The sequence below is a fragment of the Kogia breviceps genome, chromosome 6 (assembly GCF_026419965.1).
Source record: "Kogia breviceps isolate mKogBre1 chromosome 6, mKogBre1 haplotype 1, whole genome shotgun sequence".
In the NCBI taxonomy this organism is placed as follows: Eukaryota; Metazoa; Chordata; class Mammalia; order Artiodactyla; family Physeteridae; genus Kogia; species Kogia breviceps.
The window spans coordinates 105,445,565-105,467,491 of record NC_081315.1 but is presented as its reverse complement, the minus strand read 5'-3'; the positions used below and the strand labels follow the sequence as shown (position 1 = coordinate 105,467,491).

The window sequence follows — 21,927 nt, the reverse complement described above, 5'->3', positions numbered from 1 at the left end:
AGCACACCTGGTATTGGACCACCACCAACACCAGGTACCCCCAGCCCCTGCAGCCAACACCAGCCCCAGGACCCCCTGGGACATGCAGCTTGCCATTGTAGACTCAGCTGCAACAACCAGTGAGCAACAGCCACTGCACAAGGCAAGGCCCAGCAGCCAACTGGGCCAGGGGCCAGCCCCACCTACCACACACCCAAAGTAGTCAGCCTCACCACAACAGAAGGGCCCACACAGCCCACAAAGAGGACACCCCCTAGAACATATAGCACTAGTGAGCATAGGGAAGTGTGCTGCTGGGCCCCATTAAATGTCTCCGACAGCATGCCACTTCTCCAAGATCATAAAAGCTAAGTGACCTACTAGTTACATAGAAATAAACAGAGAATTAGGTAAAATGAAGAGACAGAGGAATATGTTCCAAATGAAGAAAAAAGACAAAACCCCAGAAGAAGAACAAACCAAAGTGGAAATAAGCAATCTAACCCATAAAGAATTCAAGATAATGATCATAAGATGCTCGACGAACTCAGGAGAATAGATGAACACAGTGAGAAGTTTAACAGAGTTAGAAAATATAGATAAAAAATAAACAGAGGTGAAGAATACAATAAAAATAAAAAATACACTAGAAGGAATCATCAGTAGATTAAATACAGAGGAACAGTCAGCAAACTGGAAGACAGAGTAGTGGAAATACCGCTACTGAAAGCTGAAAAAAAAAAAGAATTTTAAAAAATGAGAAAGTTTAAGAACCTCTGAGACAACGTCAAGTGCACTAACATTCACATTATAGGGGTTCCAGAAGGAGGAGAGAAAGGGGCAGAGAACTTATTTGAAGAAATAATAGCTGAAAGCTTCCCTAACCTGGGAGAAGAAACAGACATTCAGTTCCAGAAAACAGAGAGTCTCAAAGAATATGAACTCAAAGAGGTCCACACCAAGACATATTATAATTAAAACAGCAAAAAATTAAAGATAGAATATTAAAAGCAGCAAGAGAAAAACAACTAGATAAATACAAGGGACCTCCCATAAGACTATGAGCTGACTTTTCAGCAGAAACCCTGTAGGTCAGAAGGGACAGAACTGATGAGAAAAAAAAACCTTTAAACCAAGAATATTCTATCTGGCTAGACTATCATTCAGATTTGAAGGAGAGATAAAGAGCTTTACAGATAAGCAAAAACTAGAAGACTTCAGTACCACTAAAACAGCTTTACAAGAAATGTTAAAAGGACTTCCCTAAGTGGAAAAAAAAAAAAGGCCACAACTAGAAATACAAAAATTACAAAAGTAAAAGTCTCATCAATAAAAGCAAACATACCATAAGGTAGTATATCAACCACTTATAAAGCTAGTAATAAAATTAAAAAACAAAAGTAGTAAAATTATCTATATCCACAATAAGTAGTCAAAAAATACACAGAACAAAAAGATGTAAAATATGATGTCAAAACATTAAATGTAGAGAGGGAGGTAAAAATGCAGGGTTGTTAGAATGCATTCAAACTAAAATAGATCAACATTAAATAATCACATATACCTATCTATGTATCTTCCTACCTACCTCATGGTAACCTAAAACCAAAAACCTATAATCAACACACACAATAAGAGAAAGGAATCCAAACATAACACTAAAGATAGTCATAAGTCACAAGGGAAGAAGACAAAAGAAAAAAATGAACAAAACAAACTACCAAAGCAACCAGAAAACAAAGAACAAAATGGCAAAAAGTATATTACCTATCAACAATTACTTTAAATGTAAATGGACCAAATACTCCAGTCAAAAGACTTAGAGTGGCTGAATAGATTTTTTTAAATAAACAAAAAAGTAACCATATATATGCTGCCTGTAAGAGACTTATTTCAGATCTAAATACACACCCAGACTGAAAGTGACTGGACATAAAAAGGTATTCTATGTGACTGGAAATGAAAAGAAAGACAGAGTAGCAACACTTATATCAGACAAAATAGACTTTAAAACAAAGACTATAACAAGAAACAAAGAAGGATATTACATATCCTTATATACATATATATATATAAATATATATGCACCCAACAAAGGAGCACCTAACAATGTGAAGCAAATATTAACAAACATAAAGGGAGAAACTGACAGTAACACAGTAATAGAAGGAACCTTTAAAACCCCACTCACATCAATGAACAGATCATCCAGACAAAAAAGCAATAAGGAAACACTGGCCTTAAATGATACATTACACTAGATGGATTTTAAATATATAGAGAACATACTATCCAAATGCAGCACGACACACATTCTTTTCAAGTGCACATGGAACATTCTCCAGGAGAGATCACGTGCTAGGCCAAAAACAAGTTTCAGTAAATTTAAGAAGACTGAAATCATATCAAGCATCTTTTCCAACTACAATGCTGTAAGACTAAAAATCAACTAAACTAAACTAAACTAAACTAAACTAAAAATAAACCAAAACAACCCACACACAAGCACATGGAGGCTAAACAATATGCTACTAAACATCCAATGGATCACTGAAGAAATCAAAAAAGAAATTTAAAAAATACCTGGAGACAAATGAAAATGGAAACACAATGATCCAGTGTCTATGGTACTCAGCAAAAACAGTTCTAAGAGGCAAGTTTATAGCGATACAAGCCCACCTCAGGAAACAAGAAAAATCTCAAATAAAAATTTAAGCTTATATCCAAAGGAACTAGAAAAAGAAGAACAAACAAAACCCAAAGTTAGCTGAAAGGAAGAAATAATAAAGATCAGAGGAAAATAAATGAGATAGAGACTAAAAAACAATAGAAAACATCAATGAAACTAAGAGTTGGTTCTTTGAAAGATAAACAAAATTGATAAAACTTTATCCAGACTCATCAACATAAAAAGAGAGTACAAATAAAATAAAAAATGAAAGAAGAGAAGTTATAGCTAACACCACAGGAACACAAAGCATCGTAAGAGATTATATTGAGAACAATTATATGTCAATAAAATAGACAACCTAGAAGAAATGGAATTCCTAGAAATGTACAATATCCCATGACTAAATTAGGAAGAAACAGAAAATATGAACAGACCAATTACCAGTAATGAAACTGAATCAGTAACCAAAAAAACTCCCAGAAACAGAAGTCCAGGACCAGATGGCTTCACTGGTGAGTTCCACCAAAAATTTAAAGAGGAGTTAACATCCATCCCTCTCAACTATTCCAAAAAACTTCAGAGGAGAAAAATGCTTCCAAACTCATTCTACAAGGACAGCATCACCCTGATACCAAAACCAAAGACAACACATGCAAAAGAAAATGACAGGCCAATGTCACTGATGAACATAGATGCAAAAATCCTCAAGAAAGTATTAGCAAACCAAATTCAACAATATGTTAAAATAATCGAAAACCATGATCAAGCGGAATTTATCCCAGGGATGCAAGGATGATTCAATATCTGCAAATCAATGAATGTGATAGCCTTAAGAAACTGAATAATAAAAATCATATAATCACTTCAAGAGATGCAGAAAAAGTTTCTGACAAAATTCAACATCCATTTAAGGTGGGTATAGCTTGGAAAACTATAAGACACTGATGAAAGAAATTGAAAAAAACACAAGTAGAAAGATATACCATACTCATGAATTGGAGGAATTAATATTGTTAAAATGACCCTACTACATTCAATGCTATCTCTCTCTGCCAAAATACCAATAGCATTTGTCACAAAACTAAACAAATAATCCTAAAATTAAATGGAAACACAAAAGACCTTGAACAGCCAAAACAATCATGAGAAAGAAGAACAAAGCTGGAGGTATCAGGCTTCCTGACTTCAAACCATACTACAAAGCTACAGTAATCAAAACAGTATGGTGCTGGCATAAAAAACAGACACACAGATCAATGGAACAGAATAGAATCCAGAAGTAAATTCACACTTATATGATCAATTAATCTATGACAAAGGAGGCAAGAATATAAATGGGAAAAAGACGTCCTCTTCAATAAACAGTATTGGGAAAACTGGAGAGCTACATTAAAAAAGAATCAAACTGGACTTTCTCACAACAAATACAAAAAAAAAACTCAAAATGGATTAAAGACTTAAATGTAAGGACCCGAAACCATAAAGTTCCCAGAAGAAAACTCAGCAGTATGCTCTTTGACACTGGTCTTACCAATAGCTTGGATATGTCTCCTCAGGAAAGGGCAATAAAAGCAAAAATAAGCAAATGAGGCTACATCAAACTAAAGAGCTTTTGCATGCAAAAAACCAAAAAGAACTCTCAACAAAACAAAAAGGCAGCCTACTTAATGGGAGAAGATATTTGCAAATGATATATTTGACAAAGGGTTAATATCCAAAATATACAAAGAACTCATACAACTTGACATCAAAAAAAAAAAAAAAACAGATTAAAAAATGGGCAGCAGACCTGAATAGACATTTTTCCAAATAAGACATACCAATGGCCAACAGACACATAAAAATATGTTCATCATTAATTACCAGGGAAATGCAAATCAAAACCACAATGAGATACCATCTCACACCTGTCAGAATGGCTGCCAACAAAAAGACAACAAATAACAAGTGTTGGTAAAGATGTGGAGAAAAGTGAACCCTCATGCACTACTGGTGGGATTGCAAATTGGTGTAGCCCCTATGGAAAACAGTATGGAGAATCCTCAAAAAATTTAAAATAGAACTGTCAGTAATTTCACTTCTGAGTATTTATCCAAAGAAAACAAAAACACATTCAAAAAGTTATATGCACTCCAATGTTCACTGCTGCATTATTTATATTATTATAAATAATATAAATATAATTACTATTTTATATTTAATTATATTATAAAATTAACATTTATAATTGTTACATAATTGTTATATTAATTATATAATATAATTATATATAATTTAATAATGTAAGTTACAAATAATATAAATTTTTTGCATTATTTATAATAGCCACAAGATGGAAGTAACCTGAGAGTCCATGGAAAGATAAATGGATAAACATACATACATACATATATATATATATATATATAGTATTACTCAGCCATTAAAAAAGAATCTTGCCACTTGAGACAACATGGATGGATCTAGAGGATACTAAGTGAAATAAGTCAGACAGAGAAAGACAAATATGACATGATTTTACTTATATGTCGAACCTAAAAACAAAACAAAAACAGTCTCATAGATACAGAAAACAAACCAGTGGTTGCAAGAAGGGAGGAGGGTAGGGGAAATAGGGGAAGGAGATTAAGAGGTACAAACCCTGTTATATAAGTCATGGGGATGTAATATATAGTATAAGGAGTATGGTCAATAATACAGTAATAACTTTATATAAGTAGAGATGGTTACCAGACTTACCACAGTGATCATTTCATAATGTATGCAAGTGTCAGGTCATTACGCAGTACACTTGAAACTAACATAATATTGTACATCAACTATATTTCAATGAAAAATAAATTTAGAAGAAATTTTAAAGCATTAACTATCCTTAATAATGGAGACAGCAGTAATATTTAAAAGTTAAATGCAGATTATGCCATCTCCCCATGAAATGGGTGGGTGTAGTGGGGGTGGTAGAAAAACAGTGAGTTTCCACATGCAATGTGCTCACATGTTGAAGTCAGTTTGGTTCAAGACTGCCAAGTCCTATTTAATGGTTTTCTAACATCAAGTAGCACAGGACAAGGCAAAAGGGGGGCACCTCAATTACCTGGAACCCCTGGGAAATCAGCTGCTCAAATTAATTAATTTATGAAGAATAACATTTAAGCCAAGTCCCAAAATATCATTTAATCATGATTTTTTCCATTAAGTATTATCAAAAACTTTACTCCCCAAATATTACACTGTTTTCTGATTACATGGGTATCAACTTGAGTACTCCCTTGATGACTTGGGACCTGGTTATAGATGACTAATTTTACGATGCAGTTGGATGGGAGTCACTCCAAAAGACTTATTTTAGTTTGTTTTCTTGAAATAGTCCCTGATGTCAACTTTTCAAATAAACTTTATTAAACACTTAAGGAAATAAAAGTACAGTCACAACAAAACAGTCAACCTACAAAATAAAACTTGTGACCCTGTAACTGTTAGTTCACTAAACTCAGATTTCCTCTCAAGTTCTCTAAGGGAATCCAGAACGTTTTTTCCTTTGTGCTTAGGCCAGACTTTTAAAGGAGGCGGCTAGGCGCAGTAGTGCCACAAGAGGCATGAGGACTTAAGTTGAGACACAAACTTAAAGGTTAAGATGGTCTGCTTCTACAGCTGCCCTATCCTCCATACAAGAAACCTGAGGGGTTCCATCTTATATTTCACAAATGTTAACAGCAATGGAATCAAAATGAGAGAACTCTTAGAGAAAAGTGAAATTTCAGAGTCATTAGATGTCCTTCCTTAGAGGTGATCTTCCCTCACGGTATTTAGTTCAAACGTTAGTTAAATTTAAAAGCAGAGTGACTTCTCATTTATTTTCTCATCAAATGTTTCTTCCTTCATCTTTAGACAACTCTGTGTAAAATAGTTTTCCCTTAGCCTGAAATGAAATCTGTCTATCTATAGTTTATATCTTTCCTACTCTTCCTCTTCCTCAATAAAACAAACAAAAAATACCTGGGACCACAAAGAACATAACTGCAAGATTAACTCCTCTTCCACAGCCTTACAGATATTTATAAAAATAGATGGCATGCTGCTGACTATTCTCTTCTCTGTGACGTAAATTATACATAGCATGACATAAAATTGAGTCAATATGTGCCTTTCTGAATAACAGGTCTCCATTCCAATTATTATTTCAAACAGCAATGAAGATAAGCTTACAAATTCAAATTCTGACTACTGCACAATAAATTTCAAAAAGACAATCCAGCTCAATAAAATCAGGTATCTGTCTAAAAGTATTCATTTGTCAGGGTCATGATTTCATGGGCGTTCAAAAGACTTATTTAGTCCTATTTCACAGTAAAGTAACCCTGGATTGAGATATACAACAAAATCAAAACACAAAAGAAATTACTTGGTAAAGTCCTCAAAGTAGATTTTATTTATACATTTCTTCAAATGACTGTGGAACTTTTAAAAACCCCTCCCCCAAATGTGACAATTTACGGACAGTGGTGGGAACCAGGGGTCTTTGAAGAAAGCAAATACAAAGACACTGGTGCTGTGCCAGCTCCCTGAGCTAACACCAAGAAGCCAATTTATTTTATAATCTTAAAGAATCTTATATGTGGATATGTTTGAATTGGCCCTCTGAGAATTGTTCAAATAAAGGAAACATTATGGAAAAGAGACTGGTTTCCAAAATGTGCAGTCTCTGAAAATAAAACTTCAAATCTGTATGTCTGAAAAGATCTGCAAGACTTGGTACAGTGTTTATCTATGAAGAGAACCAATAACCCATTGACTTCAAAACTCAAAATAATCTAAAAAATACTTTAAATGGCATGGCATTAGTGACATTTTTTAAAAAATATTTAGCTTAAAAGAAATCTGATAAAATTGTTCTCACCCTATGAAAAGACCTAATCCCTTTCTAAAACAAAAATATGATTTGCAAGAGAAACAACACTGTACAATTCACTGGTAAATTAAGATTTCCGAGGCTGTAAGAAATGGGGCCAAAACAAGTCACACTCAAAAAGGGATGATTAACACAAGAAATGTGCTATAAGTAAAGTGCATGAAAGGAAGCCTGCTCAGCTAAATGAAGTAGACAAAGGTCAGAAGTCAAGGGTCATTCGCCAGAGCGGCAGCAGGCTCGAAAACCACACTGCAAATTCTGGCATCCACTGGCGGTGTCAGCATGAGGACCTGTATGAAAACAGAAAAGTGTGAAAGGAGGAATTTCTTATCACACAAAAATAATCTTGCTAATGAAAGAAGTAAAACACTTATTTTTTTTAACTAGTAATACATTTGTAACATAGAAGTAAAATACCACAATGAGTGTATAAAAAATTATTCAGCACAAAAATCACCAACAGCCCTTTGACTTTAATTAATATAGGTAAATGAAAAAGAAGAATGAAAAGAAGTAATTTTTTGGCAACAATCTTACAAAATAAAAAATCCAAGAAGAAAAGTGATAACCCACAGAAGCAAGACTGCCACGATAACTTCACAATGGATTTCTTGTATCATGAACATCTTTCCTAGAAATATAATTAAGACAAAAACAACCTTATCTGTAATAGAAAAGCTAAAGAATCCAGTATTGAGCAATTATAATAAATATTATATTCAAAATTTTTGTTAAAAATAAACTACGTAGATATAGCCTTAACATATTTGCCATATTGTTATTTAACATCTGTACCCAAAATAAATCATGTGATAGGGCTAGATGAAATTATCTTCCAGAATTAAATATGTAAAGAATGAATAATTAAAAACATATCTAAGACATAATAAAAATTATGATTCAATTACAAAGAAAAGTAATAATACATTTGTAGAATAACTGACATTTTATTCCAATCACATTATGCTACCCAGACACTAGATTAAAAGATTCATTAGAGAACATAGTTGAGAATTAGAAAGTATCAAAGAGATATCATGGCGCATATTCAAATGTCAAGTACTCTGAATGAATCACAGTTTTCATAAAGGCAAGCAAATGTGGAAAAAGACATTTTAACTATACTGAAGCTTTTCGGTATGTCTGCACCATGAACAAAGTTAATTATTAGTTCTTTCATCAATTAGAACCAAAATACTTGCATTTTTGATACGTAAGGACCATAAAAGTACATGAAATATAATTTTATTATAGAAAATAATATTTATTTTATCAAATGGATTATAATTGAAACATCACAGTACCCTGGAATGATATCAAGACTAACTTAGAAAAATATGTTAAATTAGCTTTGTTTTTTTTGAAGTAGCAATCCATTGCAAAAGAAGGCAATTATGCTAATACCAACATAAGAAAATAACTACTTGCAAATAAACACATAGAACACACTTATTTACCAGAATTTAACTTTTTTTTATATTCCTGAAATGGCAATATACAAAATACAAAGTACTAATTTCTTAGGATATACAATCAATGAAGTATATAGCATCCATATATTTCACTGATGGAAATAATAACGTATCTTTAAGTAAGAAAAGAAACTAATGAACTTTACAAGCATAGTGGAACTGCAATAGCTTATGATTTCATTTATTTTCAAATACTTATGCTTAACTTTTAAAGTAATATAATGCCTGGGATACAGGGAGCAGGTATGGGAATGGGCAATGGTATATGAAAAAAGACTGGCCACAGGTTTATAACTGCTGAAGCCAATGATCCATAAAGCTTCTTTATATTATTATATTTGTATATTTTAAATGTTCGATAATAAAAGTTTAAAGTCATTTCAAATATAAAATTGAACTACCATAAGCTTATTTTTTATATAATCGAAATTAAAATCTATTCTATTTTGAAAATGAAAAATTAAATGTGTCAAATACTTAAAATTCATAAAGTAGCATTTTTGTTAAGACTATTTTCTCTTAAGACACAATGCTAGTCATCTTAAAGAGTCAAAATGAAATTTCTTAGTACATATTATCATATATTTATTAGAAATGCTCTAGTGGTTTGAAAATCTTCTCGCACTGACAACCTTTGACCAGGTTCTCCCTTTGAATACATTTTCAGCTTTAACTGATATTCCCCACCTTCCCCTTTTAGTTTGCCTTTCCTCATCCCTTGCACTGGTTACTGCTTTGCCTGCCAATCACCTAGTAGAGCCTTTCTCCAAGAGCCAATCTCCTACCTCACTATCATTGCCCTGCCCTGACACAGTCCCTGTGATGAAATGCTTAAACTGGTGGCTTTTGCAAAAACATACCTATCATTTTCTCAGTATATAATGCTATTCTAACTTTTTTGGAAGGGAGAAATATGAGGAAAGAGACATGGAGACTTTGGTACAATATTCCAAACTGAAACTCGCTAAATCAAAATGTCTATACTCTTATTTTTAAAAGGACAGAAAGGTAAGGAAGAAATTTTATACTGAAATCAGTGGCCTAGGGAAAAATCATAAGCGATGGCTGAAAGCAATCAAAGTAAAGTATGCTACTGGGTTTCAAGAGCGAAAATTAAATGGGAGCCATTTAATTAATGGCTCCCATTAAAAAGGAGCCAACTGGATCAAGGAATCTAATCAAAAGATTCATATTTTTCCAAACACAGGCATACTTCATTTAATTGTGCTTCACTGTACTGCACTTTACAGATACTGCATTTTTTACAAACTAACAGTGTGTGGCAACCTTGCACTGAGCAAGTCTATCGGCACCATTTTTCCAACAGCATTTGCTCACTTCTTGTCTCTCTGGCACATTTTGGTAATTCTCACAATATTTCAAGCTTTTTCATTATTATTATATTTGTTATGGTCATCTGTGATCAGTGATCTTTGATGTTACCACTATGACTCACTGAAGGCTCAGATGATGGTTAAAATTTTTTAGCAAAAAAGTATTTTTAAATTAAAGTATGTACATTGCTTTTTTTAGACAATGCTTTTGCACCTAACAGACTACAGTACAGTGCAAACATAACTTTTATATACACTGGGAAACCAAAATATTCACGTGGCTCACTTTATTGCAATATTCACTTTATTATGGAACCAAACTCACAATATCTCTGAGGTATGCCTGTACCACACAGTTTTTCACCAACCTCCCCAAAAAACAGAGGCCCAGGATCCTCAGTCTCCACTCTGGTGACCTGAGTCACTTTTTGCTCGCAAAGTCTAAGGGATGGAAGTAGGGATAATATGGGAAGAAAAATGTAGGAATAAAAATATGTGTCCTATATTAGGTAGAAAGTAACCCTATCCTGGTATCTGTCAGCATCTCCTTATTCATCACAAAACAAAGTTCACACTCATATTGCTATAAAATGTTCTCCCTTTCTCAGATACACACCAGAATATCTTAGTTTCAATGGAAATCTAAGGGCATAAATTATACTTAACCAACAACTGTAATACTAACTACCTCAAAACTACAATCCCATCATAAGGTGAATGACATTCCAGGTGACTGATCCTAAAAATCCATAAAAGTGATATCATCCATGAATGGGTTTTATTTTGTTGAAGGCCTAGGACAAAGCAAAAGTGAAGACAACCGCTGTTTGTAAGTTAGTTTCATACTGTAGAAAACAAGGGAAAAAGCAATTTCCAAAGCATGGAAATCATAAGCAATGTTAACAGTTAAGACCCTTAAGCATCACAGGACTATTTTAAAAAGGGAATAAATGGACAACAGAATAAATAAACGACAGAAAAAGTAAGGTAGAATTGGAAAGAAACATGACTAAGATATGTTGGGGTTGCCAAATATCTCAAGTAGACAGCTGTGCTTCCACAGACACGGAATTTCAAAGGTAAACATTTGACTTATCACCAGTAAATGTCGATCTTGATATGAGATAATAAACCCAATGGTTATAATAGACGAGGGCTAAATTACGGTAAAGGATAATAAAGAAAACAGAAAAATAACATTTGCATAATCATTAAATAAAATCTTTCAATGCATGGTAAAAATAAATTTTGTAAGAAAGCATTTTTTAAAATATTAGTTAAGAAGAGCTATAATGGTAGCTATTGTTATTTTCCCAAATTTTTATTACTGAGTTGTTTGTTTTTCCTAGATTTTAAGCATATTACTTATGCTGTATATCTGCACTTACCTTCACTTACCTTTAATTCCTCTTTAACTTAAATTAGAAACATAAGAGAGCAAATCATCTGAAACTGTGTCACCTACTATGATCTAATCTATCTTAATTCATAAATTAAACATACATTGAAATGCAAATCAGTACAAGTTTATTTGCTGTCATTGTTCAAATGTTCTTCAGAGCTCTAAAACTAGGCAATTCCATCTAACACTTCTTAAATGACAAGGAATTTTTTTAATGTTAGGGCTAAGAAGCCTTTTTTTTATACTTAAAGCTTAACTTTTTTATCAATCAAATAACAAATTTAAATGTCATGAAGAATCATTAAGAAGAATAAAAAAGGCATTTTATGTTAATGCTTAGTACAGTGTCTTGCTCACAGCAGACACTGTTTGAATATCTGATTACTAATTTATCTTCTCCAAAATCTCTGCTAATGCTTAGGAAACAGAAAATTTTGTTTTACTTATCACTTTTTAGTTAATGAATATTATTTATCAGCATTTACTTCTTTTAGTTAGTAACCTGGTAGTTAACTATGTAAACTCTCTTTTGACAAAAGTATTTTTAGTTAAGTGTTACTCTCAAATATTAAAATATAATGTGTCACCTAAATATGCTCCCTATTAGTTTAAGAACGTGTATAAAAATATTGACTACTTTCAGAAATAATAAAAAAATAATAATTAAAAAGGGAGCTAAATATTCACAGTCACTAAGTATTTATTGTACAAGTTGAATTGTAATGAAAGATACTGGATGAATCCCGTGTCATCTTGCAAAACTGGATACAATGCAACTTTATTCTACCACTTTCTAGTGTCCAAATGGCCTTTTAAGGAAAAGATTGTATCAGGGCATTGCTTTAAAGAGCAACTGGCTGGAACTCTGGAACGTAAATTCACATGACAATTCACCCTGGAAACTTTAAAGGATTTCCATTTCCCCCAAATCATGCTTTAAGAAGCTGTAAATGAGACTTGGTATTGGATTATACAAGCACGGTCAATTTCCTTCCAAACATTTTAAAGTCAGATATGTTCATTAAAATTCATTTATTGAAAATTACCACTCATTAAAATCTTAACATTCAACAAAAAGAATGTAGCAGCTCCTTTGGAACACTTTAATATTTATATATTCAAAACCAGCCAAGATGAAACAAATTCTAACATACTAACAAAGTGCAAAAGTTTTTAAGTATTTAACTTTATCTCAACACCTAAATTATTTCAAGAAGTTTTTTTAAAAAACCACACACACACACAAAAGTAGTAGGCAGATCATAAAAATGAAGTGAAACCCAATCCCCCCACCAATCCAATAACATCTATATACCCCAAAATAAGTATAACAAATTAGGTTCTGAGATTTATTCCCACCAGCATAACCTATGCTGAAATCAGTGCAGACAATTCAAATGAAACCTACCAATAAGGTGTTCTTCTTACAAAAAATAATTGCTTACTGATTACTTTTCATAATATATCCTATAAGCCTTAGTAAGTACAACAGTGAATCTACAATGACATAACCATGTATTAAAATATATATATCTTCATTGCATCCCCAAAAGAAGCAAGTGCTGCACCGTAGCACTCACACTTTCTTTTCTACACTTAGCAGGTTGCAACATTTTAGTTAATTTTCCCCATTCCTTCTTATACACTAAAGGCAACAGAGAGCAAAAAAATGCTCGAAGTTAGTGTTGCTATTTCAAGAACATGGGAGGTCATCTCCTGCATCACCAATGTGATTCAAGAAACAAAAGAGCTGCTATCTCCTGTCTCTTCATATACATTTTAAGAAAAATCTAATCTCTGAGAAAACAGCAGATTTGCTAACTTCTCTGCCTACTGCTATGTCGTTAAAGAAGATACTATGCCTCTAGTCTTGCTGGCATCAGTCACTTTTTCTGCCTGAGAGACTCCGTTTATCTTCCCATGATCTTAAGATGAACTGGACTCTCAAAAATAACAATACATGATGTAAAAAGACACAGTAGAATCTGAACTATGTAAATTTTTTCCAATTATAAATACAGGAGGTTGACTTGCTTACTAATAATTGAGGAGAAGCTTTTTATGCTTCAGGACTTCAGTCTCTACCAGTGATTATCAAATGCCCAACAGGGCACTGAACGTACTTTGAAAAAGCACATTAAACAGTCCCATTTCAGGGCAGGAATAGGCTTAAAAAATAAAACAAAACAAAAAAATCAACAAATGTTTACCTGATGGTTGTTAAAAGTAGGTTCAGGGATCAATCTCCATAATACTATAGGAATTTTAATCACATTTAAAGCACTTCAGCCTCCTCCCAATACCACACTCACCATCCTCCTCAATCTTCTAAGAAATTTATTTGGAACCAGATTCAGGGTCCCTGAGGAGTTCACATTACCAAAGTCCTCCTTTTTCTACTACATTATGAACTTTTCTTGTCCTACAAGAAAACTGACTCTATCATCCCTAAGAATTAGGTGTATCTAGAACAGCAATACTCTGTATTGTTAATGAGTGCTCTTTCACTCTAGAGGAATTTCCCAAAATTTTATAAGAATTTTAGTAATTCTATAAAAACTTATCACTTTGGATTGATTAAACTATTACATATTTCTAAAATCTGGCAGAATGGATAGTTGAGATATCTCTCCAAAAGAAAACTTATCTTTAGAAAGATAAGAAAACTTATCTTTCAGACTAAACCTGAAAATAAAAATGTTTGGTAATTAGAAATCTAGAACACAAAATAGAAACCCTAAGAATTTTCAGAACTGTTAAAAATTTTTAAATCAACTCCTCCAAAATTATCCCATTGTTAAAAGGCATTACCGTTAATGTTGTCACAGTAGTAAAAGTATTCATCATTTAGAGAAGGACATGCTGAAACCAAATCCTGCAGGCCTGCACCAGTTACAGTAAGACAACCAGAGAGATTAAGGTGCTCCAAATAAGGTAGCCCTCCTCCCAGAGTCAAAACCCTGTAAGAGAAGCAATTCAACAATTAGAATATATTAACAATTAAAATGTATTGTAAAATCTATGAAAACTTATGTATTCCTATGGCCCAATGGACTATTAACAGACCTTTCAATCTGGTAATGAAAAATTAAAGTATCTCTATAAAACATGACAACTAACTTCATCCTTAGGCAGGATACATTTAACAGAGACATTTCTGAAGACATTCAATAAACAAGTCTATGAAATGTTCTTTATAAGAACATTACAGTAACTCAATTCTTACAGTAAGGAAGTAATGAATCCTGGAATTGTAATCTTCACTCTCCTACTAAACTGTCTAAGTAAAAATTATCAAGAAAATTACTAAACAGTTTGGCAGTTCCTCAAAGAGTTACAGAATCAGCATATACCCAAGAGAAGTGAAAACATATGTTCACAGAAAAACTTGCAAACAAATGTTCACAGCAGCACTATTCATAATATCCAAAAAGTGGAAACAATCCAAATGTCCACTAATCAATGAGTGGATAAACAAAATTTAGTATAAATATCATGTAGCCATAAAGTACTGATACATGCTACAGCATGCATGAACCTTGAAAACACCGTGCTAAGTGAAAAAAATCATACACAAAAGACCACATACTATGTAATTCCACTTATATGAAATGTCCAAAATAAGCAGAATAGACAGACAGACAAAGTAAATTAGTGGCTACCAGGGGCTGGGGGTAAAGAGGAATGAAGAATGACTGCTAATGAGTATATTTTTTTTGATTTAATGAAAATGTTTCTAATTTGATAGTGGTAATGGTTGACAACCTTGTAAGTATACTAAAACCACTGATTTGTACCCTTTAAAAGAATGAATTTAATGTGAATTTCATTTCAGTAAAAATGAAAACATTGCTTTCCATGGCATACCCTAGAAGAATTTTTAAAAACAATTTATATAAAAAGGATAAAATGAGAAACTGACTGAAATGACAATGGCAGAGCTGAAAAATATCAAGAGCAAAACTGAGAACATCAATTTTCCATACAGAACAGCAAAAACTGGGAAAACTAGGGACAGTCTATCTTGACAGCACTATCCAAAAACTAATAATAAATTTAGTAAAAAAACAAATAGCATGATTATGCAGATACATGGAAATTAGGAAGTAAAGGTAAGTAAAAGTATGTAAACTACTGAAATTAGAATAACCTATAGAAATATTTATATATTCAGTGAGAGGCACTGATAGACAAAGATCAGTACATACATTTTAATGTTCTGTCATTGCATGTTTAAAAGAAAAACCTGGTCTATCAAAAAGAGCTTATCAAGACCCCAATACACGTGAGAGATTTAAATGCATACTTCTCCTTATATTTTGACTGAAAAAGACGGACTTTTTCTTAAATCATAGAATCCCTGATCCATTCCTACAGTTTAAATTAATAACAGTGGCAGTTCAGAACTTCAGTGGCTTGACTGGGCCACAGTAATTACAGATAGACATCTTTAGAGGAAGACTATTGTTTAAAGTTTATTGATTCTTTTTTTCCTATAAAGTTGAATAGCTCAGAATAAAAAATAAAACAGCTTCTAAAAAGTGGTCTAAAAGATCTCAGAAGGTATCTCGAAGCAGAAACTGCTTCATGTTCTAAAACTTAAAAATTTTCAGTACACTGAGGACAGACTGCATGGAATATAAAACTTCATATCACAAATACACTTGAGTAAACTGTATACGCATTCACTGGCCTGAGTCTAGTGGGATGTCAAACAAGACAAAAGTAAACAAGGAGTTAAAATATCATATGATGAATGCTCTCCTGGGAACGTATTTAAGGGCCTTGGTGGAGGGAGGGGAACGGGGGTCACAAAAGATTTCCCTTAAAAAGTGACATTGAAACTGGAATGGAGGTAGAAACGAACAGAAGTCAGCCAATAAACGTTTGTTAGAGAGCAAATGCAAATGTATGAAGACAGAAAAATACAGTACAGGCATACCTCAGAGATATTGCAGGTTGAGTTCCAGACCACCGCAATAAAGTGAATATCACAATAAAGCAAGCCACACAAATTTTTTGGTTTTCTGGTGCATATTAAAAAGTTATGTTTACATTATACTGTAGTTTATTAAGTATGCAATAGCAGTATGTCTAAAAAACTATATGCATACCTTAATTAAAAATACTTTATTTTATTGCTAATTGCTAAAAATACTTATTGTATCATCTGAGCCTTCAGCAGCAAGTTATAATCTTTTTGCTGGTGGAGGGTCTTGCCTCCATGCTGACGGCTGCTGAATGATCGAGGTGGTGGCTGAAGGCTGGGGTGGCCGTGGCAGTTTGTTAAAATAAGACAATGAAGTTTCTTCTGCTGCATTGACTGACTCTTCCTTCCACGAATAATTTCTCTGTAGCATTTTACCCTATTTCTTTCAAAATTGGAGTCAATTACTTTCAAACCCTGCCACTGCTTTAACAATTAAGTTTATGTAATATTCTAATTCTTTTGTTGCCACTTCAACAGTCTTCACAGCATTTTCACCAGGAGTAGATTCCATCGGAAGAAACCACTTTCTTTGTTCATCCATAAGAAACAACTCCTTATCCATTAAAGTTTTATCACAGATATAATTCAGCCACATTTTCATAACTCTACTTTTAATTCTAGTTCTCTTGCTATTTCTAACCTGTAGTTACTTCCTCCAGTGAAGTCTTGAACCCCTCAAAGTCAACTATTCATGAGGGCTGTAATCAATTTCTTCTAAAATCCTGTTAATGTTGATATTTTGATATGTTCCCAAGAATCACAAATGTTCTTCATCGTATCTAGAATGGTGAATCCTTTCAAGAAGGTTTTCAATTTACTCTGCCCAGCTGCCTCAGAGGAATCACTACCTAAGGCAGCTACATAGCCTTACAAAATGTTTTTCTTAAATAGTAAGCCTTGAAAGTTGAAATGCCTCCTGGATCAATGGCCTGCAGAATGCATGTTGTGTTAGCAGGCATGAAAACAACATTAATCTCAGGGACTTCCCTGGTGGCGCAGTGGTTAAGAATCGCCTGCCAATGCAGGGGACACAGGTTCGATCCCTGGTCTGGGAAGATCCCACGTGTCATGGAGCAAGTAAGCCCGTGCACCACAACTACTGAGCCTGCGCTCTAGAGCCCATGAGCCACAACTACTGAGCCCATGTGCCCCAACTACAGAAGCCCGCACGCCTACAGCCTGTGCTCTGTGACAAGAGAAGCCACTGAAATGAAAAGCCCGCACACTGCAACAAAGAGTAGCCCCCGCTCGCCACAACTACAGAAAGCCCATGCATGGCAACGAAGACCCAACACAGCAAAAAATAAAGAAAGAAATAAATTTATAAAACAAACAACAGCAAAAAACATTAATCTCGTGGTACATCTCCATCAGAGCTCTTGGGTGACCAGGTACATTATCTCTGAGCAGTATTTTGAAAGGAACCTTTTTTTCCCTAAGCAGTAGGTCTCAACAGTGGGCTTAAAAATTCAGTAAATCATGTTGTAAACAGATGTGCTGTCATCCAGGCTTTGTGGTTTCATTTACGGAGCACAAGCAGAGTAGATTTAGCATCATTCTTAAGGGCCCTAGGATTTTCAGAATGGTAAACTAAATAAGCACTGGCTTCAACAAAGTCACCAGCTGCATCAACCCCTAACAAAAGAGTCAGCCTGTCCTTTGAAGCCAGGCACTGACTTTTCCTCTGTACTCACCTTGCACTTTTATGTTATGGCTTCTTTCCTTAACTCTCACGAACCAACCTCTGTTCGCTTCCAACTTTTCTTCTGCAGCTTCCTCACCTCAGCCTTCACAGAACTGAAGAGAGTTAGGTTCTTGCTGTGAATTAGGCTTTGGCTTAAAAGAATACCGTGGCTAGTTTGATCTTCTATCCAGACCACTGAAACTTTCTCCTTACCAGCAAAAAGGCTGTTTTGCTTTCTTATCATTCATGTGTTTAATGGAGTATCACTTTTAATTTCCTTCAAGAGCTTCTCCTTTGCTTTTACAACTTGGCTAACTGTTTGGTGCAAAATACCTAGCTTTCAGCCTATCTTGCTTGGCTTTTGACGTGCCTTCCTCACCAAGCTTAATCATTTCTAGATTTTGATTCAAAGTGAGAGATGTGTGACTCATTTTACTTGAATACTTAGAGGCCACTGTAGGGTTATTAATTGGCCTAATTTCAATACTGTTGTGTCTAAGGAAATAGGGTGGCTGGAGAAGATGGAGAGAGATGGGGAAATAGCCAGTTGAAGCAGTCAGAACACACACAGTATTTATCGATTAAGTTTGTCATCTTACATGGTTTGTGGCACTCCAAAACAATTACAGTAGTATCATCAGAGATCACTGATCACAGATCACCATAACAAATATAATAATAATGGAAGTTTGAAATACTGAAGAATTAAAGTGCAACACAAAGATGTGAAGCAAGCAAATACCGTTAGAAAAATGGCACTGACAGACCCTGCTCAATACAAGGTTGCCACAAACCTTCAATTTGTATAAAACGCAATTATCTGCAAAGCACAATAAAGCAAAGTACAATGAAACACGGTATGCCTGTATGTTGGAGGAAACGAAAATAGCTGAGTATGGTTAAAGAAAGGATGGTTTTGTGTGTTTGTGTGTTATGTTTATGTTTACCTACTTGCTGTCTTTTTTGGCAGAGATGAAGATGTGAGGAAGTAAAAGGAAGAGATTTAAAGAAGGTAATAAGATATAAACTACAGAGGCAAGCAAGGGCCAAGAATCTGAACTTTAACCAAAGGGCAATAGGACTCACTGAAATGCTTAAAGGAGTAATAACAAGTAATAAGAAATGCATACTAGAAAGATCACTCTAGTCTACTTTTTATCACCAATACCCAAGTATGTCAGGCACAGGCCTACACAGTAAAATGCAAAATTTCTCTGTCCTCAAACAAAGAAAGAAACATTTAAAGTATTAATAATGCATGCAATAAGAAAAAAAGTTGTAGAAATATATACAAGTTACAGAAATAATACAGACCACAGAGTGATTCAAAGTAGTAATCTTTAAAACACTAGAACAAAATCCAGAATTCAACAATGTATAATTCACATTATCTGGTAGCCAAATCAAAAACTACTAACCACTCAAAGAATCAGAAAAAAAAATCAATAGAAACAGACCAATAAATGATAAAGATGATGAAATTAGTAGATAATGACTTTAAAACAGATTTCATATTTTAAATACACTCAAGGATTTAAAAGAAAATATGAACATAATGAAACAAAAAACATGTCTATATAAATATTTTTGTATGTTTTAATACATTTACATACATAATTGATGTACTTATATGTGTGTGTATATGCATATATTGGGGAGGATCACGAGTGTACCAAATGAAACTTCTAGAGATGAAAAATACAATATCAGAGATGAAAAATACAGTATCTGAAATAAAAAATACACTGAATGAGATTAGCAGTGATTAGACATTGCAAAAAGTAGTGGACTTGAAGAACACCCAGATTAACCAAAATGAAGCACCAAGAGAAAAAAGAACAAAAACAGTAAGGAAAAAAAAGCCCTGGTGTTATAGGTTGAATTATGTCCCCTCCCTCCCCCATCAAAAAAAGATACGTTGAAGTCTTAACCTTCAGTATCATAAATGTGACTTTAGTTGGAAATACGGTCTTTGCAGATTTAATTAAGTTAAGATTAGGTCATTAGGGTGGGCCTTAATCCAGTATGACTGATGTCCTCATTAAGAAGAGGGATATTTAGACACAGACACAGACACACACACACACATACACACACGGATAATGCCATGTGAAGACACAGATATACAGACACAAAAAGGAGATGGCCATGTGAAGACTGAGGCAGAGATTGGGGTTATAGTGCCACAAGCCAAGCAACACCTGGGTCTATGAGAGGTTTTAAGAGTTAAGAAAGGACACTCCCTTAAATGTTTCAGAGGGAACATGGTTTGGCCAACACCTTGATTATAGAACTCTAATCCCCAGAACTCTAAGAGAATAAATTTCTAACATTCTAACCACCTAGCTTGTGGTACTTTGTCATGACAGTCCAGGGAACTATTACATTAAAGTGACCTATAGTACAGTATCAAGAAGTCTGACATACATGTTAGTCCCAGCAAGAAGCAGGAGTAAGAGAATAGAGTGGAGAGAAAAAGTACTTGAGGAAATAATGGCTGAATTTTGTTTTCCAATTTTATGAAAGCTAGGAATAACATATCCAAGAATCTCAATAAACCCCAAGCAAGATAACAATGAAGATAACCTCACCAAGGCATACCATATGCAAACTGCATTAAAAGCAGAAATAAAATTTTAAAGCAGCTAAAGAAAAAACACACATAATATATGGAAGAACAAAGATAAAAATTTAATACAATTCTCATAAATGATGTAAGATGAAAGACAATGTAACATCTTAAAAGTGCTAAAACAAAACTACCAACTTAGAATTCTATACACAGTGAAAATCTTTCTAAAATGAAGGTGAAATAAAGAGTTTTTCAGACAAGAGCTGAGAGTTTACTGACAAAAGACTTAACAGTACAAAAAACTATAGAGAACTCTGCAGGCAAAAGAAAAACAATACCAAATGGAAACATGAAACTGTACAAAAGAATGAAGAATGCCAAAAAAGGTAAAATAAGACTTCTTTGTTAATTTTCTCTAAAAGACAATTGTTTGGGACTTCCCTGGTAGTCCAGTGGTTAAGACTTCACCTTCTAATGCAGGGGGTGAGGGTTCGATCCCTGGTCGGGGAACCAAGATTCTGCATGCCACATAGTGAGGCCAAAAAAAACAAGGTAACAAAAACAGAGGGAAAAAAAAAAAAAAAGAGTGAGAGTGGCTATAATGCGAAACAAAAAAGACTTAAAATTTTTTAAAGTTTACAAAAGGCAAAGAGTACTAGGATATTATATATTGGTAAAAGGTGCACTCCACCAAGATTAAAACAAACTGAGAACATATGCACACTTAACAACAGAGCCCCAAAATATATGATACAAAATTGATAGAACTAAAGGGAAATATGAAAAGTCCTACAAAAATAGTCAGAAATACAATATCCCAATTTCAATAATGGATAGAACTAGACAGAAGATCAAGATGGAAATAGAGAACTTGAACTACACTATTAAGAGATTAGTCCTACCAAACATATAGA

At 33.8% G+C, this 21,927-nt stretch overlaps 1 protein-coding gene across 2 annotated transcripts in view; it reads right to left on the bottom strand.

Annotated features, from left to right (window-relative positions):
- Positions 1–7,048: 7,048 nt before the first annotated feature.
- FBXL5 (F-box and leucine rich repeat protein 5) overlaps positions 7,049–21,927 on the bottom strand; it is a 50,386-nt gene continuing 35,507 nt past the window's right edge. The window contains exons 10-12 of one of the 2 annotated variants that reach the window (XM_059067241.2): positions 14,579–14,727; positions 8,133–8,190; positions 7,049–7,849 (exon numbers count right to left, since the gene is read on the bottom strand). In XM_059067241.2, coding sequence (XP_058923224.1) covers positions 7,837–7,849; positions 8,133–8,190; positions 14,579–14,727 — 220 coding nt within the window. In that variant the 3' untranslated portion in view covers positions 7,049–7,836. The remainder of the gene's footprint in view (positions 7,850–8,132; positions 8,191–14,578; positions 14,728–21,927) is intronic. The other variant, XM_059067243.2, reaches the window with a different exon arrangement.